The sequence below is a fragment of the Lipotes vexillifer genome, unplaced genomic scaffold (genome assembly GCF_000442215.2).
Source record: "Lipotes vexillifer unplaced genomic scaffold, Lipotes_vexillifer_v1.1 scaffold301, whole genome shotgun sequence".
Lineage (NCBI taxonomy): Eukaryota > Metazoa > Chordata > Mammalia > Artiodactyla > Lipotidae > Lipotes > Lipotes vexillifer.
Window position 1 is genome coordinate 328,785 of NW_006792529.1, and position 9,454 is coordinate 338,238.

The 9,454-nt window shown below is 34.3% G+C and overlaps 1 protein-coding gene across 7 annotated transcripts in view; it reads right to left on the minus strand.

Moving 5' to 3' along the window:
- MAPK10 (mitogen-activated protein kinase 10) overlaps positions 1-9,454 on the minus strand; it is a 365,788-nt gene that overhangs the window by 49,576 nt on the left and 306,758 nt on the right. For all 7 annotated transcript variants that reach the window (XM_007465713.1, XM_007465715.1, XM_007465709.1 and 4 more), the window contains one exon: positions 4,535-4,717. In XM_007465713.1, coding sequence (XP_007465775.1) covers positions 4,535-4,717 — 183 coding nt within the window. The remainder of the gene's footprint in view (positions 1-4,534; positions 4,718-9,454) is intronic.

A 9,454-nucleotide genomic window follows, 5' to 3' on the forward strand; every position in this document is an offset into this window, starting at 1 on the left:
TGGAACAGGATAGAAAGCCCAGAGATAAACCCACGCACATATGGTCACCTTATCTTTGATAAAGGAGCCAAGAATATACAGTGGAGAAAAGACAGTCTCTTCAATAAGTGGTCCTAGGAAAACTGGACAGCTACATGTAAAAGTATGAAATTAGAAGACTCCCTAACACCATACACAAAGATAAACTCAAAATGGATTAAAGACCTAAATGTAAGGCCAGAAACTATCAAACTCTTAGAGGAAAACATAGGCAGAACACTCTATGGCATAAATCACAGCAAGATCCTTTCTGACCCACCTCCTAGAGAAATGGAAATAAAAACAAAAATAAGCAAATGAGACCTAATGAAACTTAAAAGCTTTTGCACAGCAAAGGAAACCATAAACAAGATGAAAATACAACCCTCAGAATGGGAGAAAATATTTGCAAATGAAGCAAGTGACTCAGGATTAATCTCCAAAATTTACAAGCAGCTCATGCAGCTCAATAACAAAAAAATAAACAACCCAATCCAAAAATGGGCAGAAGACCTAAATAGACATTTCTCCAAAGAAGATATACAGATTGCCAACAAACACATGAAAGAATGCTCAACATCATTAATCATTAGAGAAATACAAATCAAAACTACAATGAGATATCATCTCACACCAGTCAGAACGGCCATCATCAAAAAATCTAGAAACAATAAATGCTGGAGAGGGTGTAGAGAAAAGGGAACACTCTTGCCCTGTTGGTGGGAATGTTAACTGATACAGCCACTATGGAGAACAGTATGGAGGTTTCTTAAAAAACTAAAAATAGAATTACCATATGACCCAGGAATCCCACTACTGGGCATATAACCTGAGAAAACCATAATTCAAAAAGAGTCATGTATCAAATTGTTCATTGCAGCTCTATTTACAATAGCCAGGACATGGAAGCAACCTAAGTGTCCATCAACATATGAATGGATAAAGAAGATGTGGCACATATATACTGGAATATTACTCCAATATTCCATAATAATGGAATATTACTCAGCCATAAAAAGAAACGACATTGAGCTATTTGTAATGAGGTGGATAGACCTAGAGTCTGTCATACAGAGTGAAGTAAGTCAGAAAGAGAAAGACAAATACCATATGCTAACACATATATATGGAATTTAACAAAAAAAAATGTCATGAAGAACGTAGGGGTAAGACAGGAATAAAGACACAGACCTTCTAGAGAATGGACTTGAGGATATGGGGAGGGGGAAGGGATAGCTGTGACAAAGTGATAGAGTGGCATGGACATATATACACTACCAAACGTAAAATAGATAGCTAGTGGTAAAATAGATAGCTAGTGGGAAGCAGCTGCATAGCACAGGGAGATCAGCTCAGTGTTTTGTGACCACCTAGAGGGGTGGGATAGGGAGGGTGGGAGGGAGGGAGACGCAAGAGGGAAGAGATATGGGGACATATGTATATGTATAACTGATTCACTTTGTTATAAAGCAGAAACTAACACACCATTGTAAAGCAATTATACTCCAATAAAGATGTTAAAAAAAAATGCAGTAGATGTAGTAATAATTTAGTCTGTTGTCATTCAGAGAGCCGGTTGAGGTAGTTAAAAGAAGAAACCCAACTGTGCAACAAAAGTGTCACAAACACAGAAACAATGCTGTGCATTTAAAACCCATCAGATAAAAGTTTGGAGGAAATAATAAGACCCTGGGAAGTCATAGCACTGCATTTCAGTTTCTCCATCTCATTTATGTCTATATTAGCTATAAATTAAGTCTGAAAGTTAAATCTGTAGCTAATTGTCCACTGAACATTTGGTATAAAATTTCACAAGCATGTGTCCTTTTCTGGGATAATGTATAGATCCACCTAAAATAATAATTATTTTATTATTAATAAATATTTATTAGTATTTTTATATCTAATAGTTACTGAGCACTTACTGTGAGCCAGGCACTGTTCTAAGTGCTTGACAAATTAGTTAGCTAATCTTCCCAAGTATAAACTCTCTACTTTCATTTGTTAAAGGAGGTACAGAAACATGAGATAACTGGCCTAAGTTCACACAGATTTTAACGGGTAGGATTTCAGCTCCGGCAGCAGAAAGAATCAAATTTGCTTCAAAATCACATTCTCTAAAATGTCCTAAGTTAAAATAAGAATTAGAATATTATTTATATTACTTTATACGTTACCAATTTTATTCAGTCCTATAACCAAGCATTATAATCCCAGTTTTGTTGGTGAAGACATTAAGATTTGTTACTAAAGTTCATAACTGCAGACATAGTAGTAGAAAAATTACTTATTAATGAAAATGTTTACACTGAATACAAAATGTGTAGGTAAAAAATCTCATTTATCACTCTAAAATGAAAAAATGGTGGTTAAGCATTCCATAAAATGCAAAGAAAACTCAAACATCTATAGCTCTAAGATTTGACAACTAAAAACTTGTGTTGAAAGTATTTTCCAGGTTATAAAAAGAACTGAAACAATTATTTCAATGTATATTACATTGGTCTTTTAGAGTTAGCACTGCAAAATAATTTTAAGATTCTAAATAAACCCCATGAAATAGTTTAACCTGCACCACTGTTACATACTTTATTACTAACCTTCTCTCTGAATATCCAGGCAATTTTAAAATCCTTGGCTTCTCCCCCTTTGTAAAGAAGATCTTTTAACAATACCTCTCTTTATTCAATGCAATCCCTATCAAACTACCACTGGCATTCTTCACAGAACTACAACAAAAAATTTCACAATTGTATGGAAACACAAAAGACCCCGAATAGCCAAAGCTATCTTGAGAACATAAAATGGAGCTGGAGGAATCAGGCTCCCTGACTTCAGACTATACTACAAAGCTACAGTAATCAAGACAGTATGGTACTGGCACAGAAACAGAAAGATAGATCAATGGAATAGGATAGAAATCCCAGAGATAAACCCATGCACATATGGACACCTTATCTTTGATAAAGGTGGCAGGAATGTACAGTGGAGAAAGGACAGCCTCTTCAATAAATGGTGCTGGGAAAACTGGACAGGTACCTGTAAAAGTATGAGATTAGATCACTCCCTAACACCATACACAAAAATAAGCTCAAAATGGATTAAAGACCTAAATGTAAGGCCAGAAACTATCAAACTCTTAGAGGAAAACATAGGCAGAACACTCTATGACATAAATCACAGCAAGATCCTTCTTGACCCATCTCCTAGAGTAATGGAGATAAAAACAAAAATAAACAAATGGGACCTAATGAAACTTCAAAGCTTTTGCACAGCAAAGGAAACCATAAACAAGACCAAAAGACAACCCTCAGAATGGGAGAAAATATTTGCAAATGAATCAACTGACAAAGGATTAATCTCTAAAATTTACAGGCAGCTCATGCAGCTCAATAACAAAAAAATAAACAACCCAATCCAAAAATGGGCAGAAGACCTAAATAGACATTTCTCCAAAGAAGATATACAGACTGCCAACAAACACATGAAAGAATGCTCAACATCATTAATCATTAGAGAAATGCAAATCAAAACTACAATGAGATATCATCTCACACCAGTCAGAATGGCCATCATCAAAAAATCTAGAAACAATAAATGCTGGAGAGGGTGTGGAGAAAAGGGAACACTCTTGCACTGCTGGTGGGAATGTGAATTGGTTCAGCCACTATGGAGAACAGTATGGAGGTTCCTTAAAAAACTACAAATAGAACTACCATATGACCCAGCAATCCCACTACTAGGTATATACCCTGAGGAAACCAGAATTCAGAAAGAGTCATGTACCAAAATGTTCATTGCAGCTCTATTTACAATAGCCCGGAGATGGAAACAACCTAAGTGCCCGTCGTCGGATGAATGGATAAAGAAGATGTGGCACATATATACAATGGAATATTACTCAGCCATAAAAAGAAACGAAATTGAGCTATTTGTAATGAGGTGGATAGATCTAGAGTCTGTCATACAGAGTGAAGTAAGTCAGAAAGAGAAGGACAAATACCGTATGCTAACACATATATATGGAATTTAAGAAAAAAAAAATGTTATGAAGAACCTAGGGGTAAAACAGGAATAAAGACAGAGACCTACTGGAGAACAGACTTGAGGATATGGGAAGGGGGAAGGGTGAGGTGTGATAGGGTGAGAGAGAGACATGGACATATATATACTAACAAATGTAAGGTAGATAGCCAGTGGGAAGCAGCCGCATGGCACAGGGAAAACGGCACGGTTCTTTGTGGCTGCCTGGAGGGGTGGGATAGGGAGGGTGGGAGGGAGGGAGACAAAGAGGGAAGAGATATGGGAACATTTGTATATGTATAACTGATTCACTCTGTTATAAAGCAGAAACTAACACCATTGTAAAGCAATTATACCCCAATAAAGATGTTAAAAAAAACAAAACAAAACAATATCTCTCTTTAAATTGAGGTATTTCAAGTTAAAGAAAGATGTCTCTATAGCTTGCCCATCACCCACATAGTGGTTCTGAAGTTGTCCCTGAAGGGCTTACCTTTGAGTTTATTGTGCTCAGAGTCCGCTGGGAAGAGGGAATCTGGAAAGAGCTTGGGGAAGGTGAGTCCTGCATACTTGGGCCGATTCTCCACATAGTTTCTTACTGTGGGTTGCAATTTCTTCATGAATTCTGGGCATGGTGTTCCTAGTTGCTCAATTACCTTGTTCCACTGGTCAATATCTGAGAATTGAATAGTTAAGGGCAAAAACAAGTGTAGGCCACTAGCACTTGCCTTTCACTAGTTGGGAGACTAACTGCTTCTCAGAATCCCGAGCAGTCATCAACACAAATGGAGTTTTAATAAACAACAAAGGACAGAAATATAAAATCAGATTGTCAAGCAGTGAATCCTCTTGGAATTTTAAATCCACTTTTGGAACATATACACTTTTGGGGAATTAGCATTACTTAAAATAGGATATCATGAAATAGTCTTTGGGTTGTAAAGATGAAAAAGGTATTTAAGTAACACAAGAAGAATTTCTCCTCTTAAGCTAAACTTCTGTATAACCATGTGATTTGGAAGAGAAAAAAATATAAAGATACATAATAATATTATCATGAAATTACTTCCATCATTTATTTTCTAAAAATGACAAATACACAAATATTTTATAAGATTTGTTTATATTTTTCTTAAATTCTTTTTAAGGTTTTTTTCTTCCGTTCTCTATCAAATGGGAAATTTCATTATCTGTTAATGTTTTCCACTCATATGCATTACAAATAGGATCAATCTAATTTTTGATAGTAACTCACTAATTCTTTACCAAAGACTTAAAAAAAAATTCTCTTTATCAAAGTAGTCGCAGTTTCATACCTATTTACTTACTTCTAATAATAGTGCCTTGTATCCCTGAATATTGGGGATATGAGGGTAAACATAGGATGTTCAATTTAAAACAGATTTCAACCAAGTGCATGTGTTTCAAAAGTATGCTAAGCATAGGGAATTCTACAAGAAAAATAAATATTACCTCTCTGTGAAAGTTAATACTTTACAAAACTGGGGGGTCTCTCACAGACATACCCACTGATTGAGATTTTCTTTTTCATCTATCATTGATATTTGATATGTCAGAGCCTTGAGAATGATAAATACCTGTGAAAATTCTGAAGAGCCAACTGGAAGAAGTTGATTTCAAACAGATTTCCTTGCCATGTGTCAATGAATGATGGAGGCCTTAGAAAGTCTTAAATCCAATACCACAGGCAGTGTACTCTCCTATGTTGCTTATTCTACTACTCTATCTTTAGTGTAAAGTTAATTAATTCATTTCTGCTAATGTAATTTGTGACAGTTCAGGTAACTTTACCATAATATTACTTAATTGAGATTCATAAAATCTTTACCCCAGCTATTCCATAGGGTTGGACTAAAAAAGATGGGCAGTCCTGACAGAAGACAAAATTAACTATATTCAGCCAGAATAAATATATAATGCAAATAGTGTAGATAGGTGATTGAACAAAGATAAAATCAAGCTAATTTGAAAATTCTCTTCTATTTCCCTTATAATCTAGCTGAATAAATGTTAAATTATTACATAGCCTCTCAAGTATGGGGATGAAAAAAATACATGATTGTGTAATAGCAAGAAATGAAGTAAAAGTGGGAAAAACTGAAGAATATTCCTTTATAAAATGATAGGAATAATTAAACAAGAACACATTTCAATAAAAATTAATCTAAATTACCATGTGCCTGAGAAAGTGAAAACCATTAGAAATAAACTTAAAAAATTTCAAAAGATTAGAGTTAAAAGTTACTCTTAGACAAAAACTTATGTTAGTACTATGGATATAGGTAAGGTAGAATGACTTAGATATATTTAAATAGAAAACATAATACAGTGAAATAAATCTCAGTGCTTACATTGTAAATTATGAAAAGAGATCTACTCTTTAATACAGTTAGTTTATCATGTCCTAACAAGCCATCATTTAATCATCGGTCAAGCTTCTTTAGGATTCTGAAGACTTGATGTCAAACTAAAAATAAGGGCAAAGAAGCTGTCAGATTTTCTGTAAAGGAGTCTTTTAACAAAGGTGGCAAAATACTCCCAACACACTACTATAGTGACATTTAACTAGCAGTATACAGTTATTTAGTTAAAAAGTGATTGCTTTAAATAACATTCCCAAAACAATTACATGTTATTTTTACAGTAAAGTTTAAGGAGACTCAAATATTTTGGAATTAATTAAACAAGGACTATTAAAATGTTTCTTATTACAAGTTATAATTAAAGTCTATAGAAGCACTTAGCACATTTTCCTACCTTAAATTGCTTTTTAGATGAAACACTATTGTGGTCCTTGATGTAATGGTTTACAAAAAAGAAGGGAGGGGAGAATCTTTATTACTGACAAAGAAATAATTGAATGTTCTAACTGCAAATATGTGGTATAGTCATCTTTAAAATTGTGTGCCTCTCTTTTAACCAATCCATTTCAGGTTCTTTCTTCCCACAAACATGACTAGTATATTTAAGTAGTAAGTATTTGTTTTCCAGATGTTCACAGGATTGTAAACAACTTCATCCACTATCCTTAGTTAACCACATGATTTTTCTTTATAATCATAATTAACCAAATATAAACCATGACTGGAAGTAATGTCTCCTGCTCCAAATCCAGTGCTTATTCCAAGGATTCCAGAAAGAAAAAGAGCAAGTTTGGAACTGATGTGTTAAAAATTGCTTTAATTTGGCCATAAAATTGATGGTATGCTTGTCACAGGCAATTCCTCTTAAAGAATGCCTCTGAAACTGCTTACCTAGCCTATTATGTCAACATATCCACATAAAACAATTAATTTTATTAATATTTAAATAGAAAATAAGGTGATGCATTTTTCAAAGAAATTTTTTAATCATCAGATTTCCACAATGATTTTATTTTTAAAAATACATAAAATATTAACTAGATTTTTATGATTATATGCTAATGTTAGCATAGTAAATTTTTTTAAAAGAATGGCCAAAATTATTTTTCAAAAGGATTTCTTTGTTTTAGAACACTAATAAGTCATCATTTTTCTATTATATGAGTAAGGATGTGATTCCTTACAGATTCCAGCCTGTGCAGTTATCAAAAAAGCAATAAATATATATTTTAATATACTTTAATATATTTTTAAATATTTTGATCTACTAGTTCAGAAATTATCATACAACTTAATTATCAAAGGTATTTAATAAAAATTGAAAAATGTCATTTAATAGGAATCATTTGACAATATCCTCTAGTTCTAAATTCACTACATAAAAAATAGTCATATTACAAAAAGTTTGATTTTATAGAGTATAATGATAAGATAATGTGCAAATATTGACTATTACTAATGTCTTCAATAAATAGTATTGTAATAGAAGAATGAGGCAAAATAAGTATGGATTGTAAAAATGATTATCTGAAATCTAAGATTAAAAATTATTCCAGGGCTTCCCTGGTGGTGCAGTGGTTGGGAGTCTGCCTGCCAGTGCAAGGGACATGGGTTTGAGCCCTGGTCCGGGAAGATCCCACATGCCACGGAGAAACTGGACCTGTGTGCCACAGCTGCTGAGCCTGTGCTCTGGAGCCCGCCAGCCGCAGCTGCTGAGCCTGCATGTCACAACTACTGGGGCCGTGCTCCGCAATGGGAGAGGCCACCTCAGTGGAGGCCCACACACTGCAGTGGGGAGTGGGCCCTGCTCACCGCAGCCAGAGAAGGGCCCGTGCACAGCAACGAAGACCCAACGCAGCCAAAAGTAAAATAAATTAAAAAATAAATAAAATTTAATAAAAATTATTCCAGCTAATTCTTGTCAGTTAGCCAAGAATTTACATTTAATGCCCTCATTTTACGTTAACTCCCTTGGTTGAGGAAATTTCTAAAATATGTAACAAACTGCCTTGAACCTAATGTATGAAATTACTCATACATTATTTTCTCATTATTTTCTAGGTATTTGGGGTCATAATTTACACTATGCACATTTAAGCTTTCAGAAGCTACTAAGTGGAATCATAAAGCGTTGTTTAATGACCTCATTCTACTATGCCCTTTGAATTACTGTATCTTCTTTTCATGTTTTTTTCTTCATTGATTACTTTTTGTTATGATGAATATGGTTTCCAGAGTTGACACCATCAAGAATCCAGACTTGCTTTCTACTCTGCCTTAAGTCTTATATTCAATATTCTATGCAAAAATTTTCTGACATCTATTTGTAACTTAAAGAATATCAGTGTTTGTCCCCAAATTCTTAACTATGTTTTTAAAGATAATATTGTTTAAGAGCACTGTCTGTATAGAAAAGTTCCAGGAGAGGCTACTTAATCTTGCAAGCCAACTTGCTGCCTGGTTGGCACTGCATTGTGTATTACTGTGTGGCTTTATGTTAGCCTTGTATTCATGTTTGCAATAAGGAAGTGGAGGTATGCATGTCATGTGTTAGGCATCATGATATAAAACTGTGGTTCCCAAACTGAATATTCATAACATAGGGAACTTATAAAAATACAGATCACTCCCCTCTACCCACTGATCTACAAGATTCTGAGTGCATACGCCTGAGATGATATCATTAAGAAACACCAACAGTAATTGCAATCCAGATGGCCCCTGGACTCTATTTGAGAAATACTAACAATCTCTTGTGAATTACTAAGCCCAGATTTAAGAATAAAGTACTAACCTGTTTCAGTTTTATGACACAAATTAGAATATGGTCAATTTCACCAAAAGATTATTCCATACCTATTTGCTATGGAAAACTTAGGGGTTGTCAACTTGAAAATATTTCAGGGAAAGAAAAATCCTAATATATGTTCCTTTTCCCCATGTCACTTTCCTGAAAAGACAATGGGAAATTATGAAAAGTAGGCTTCATGCAGAGAAAGAGGGGTTCTACCCATCCACATCTAGGGAAA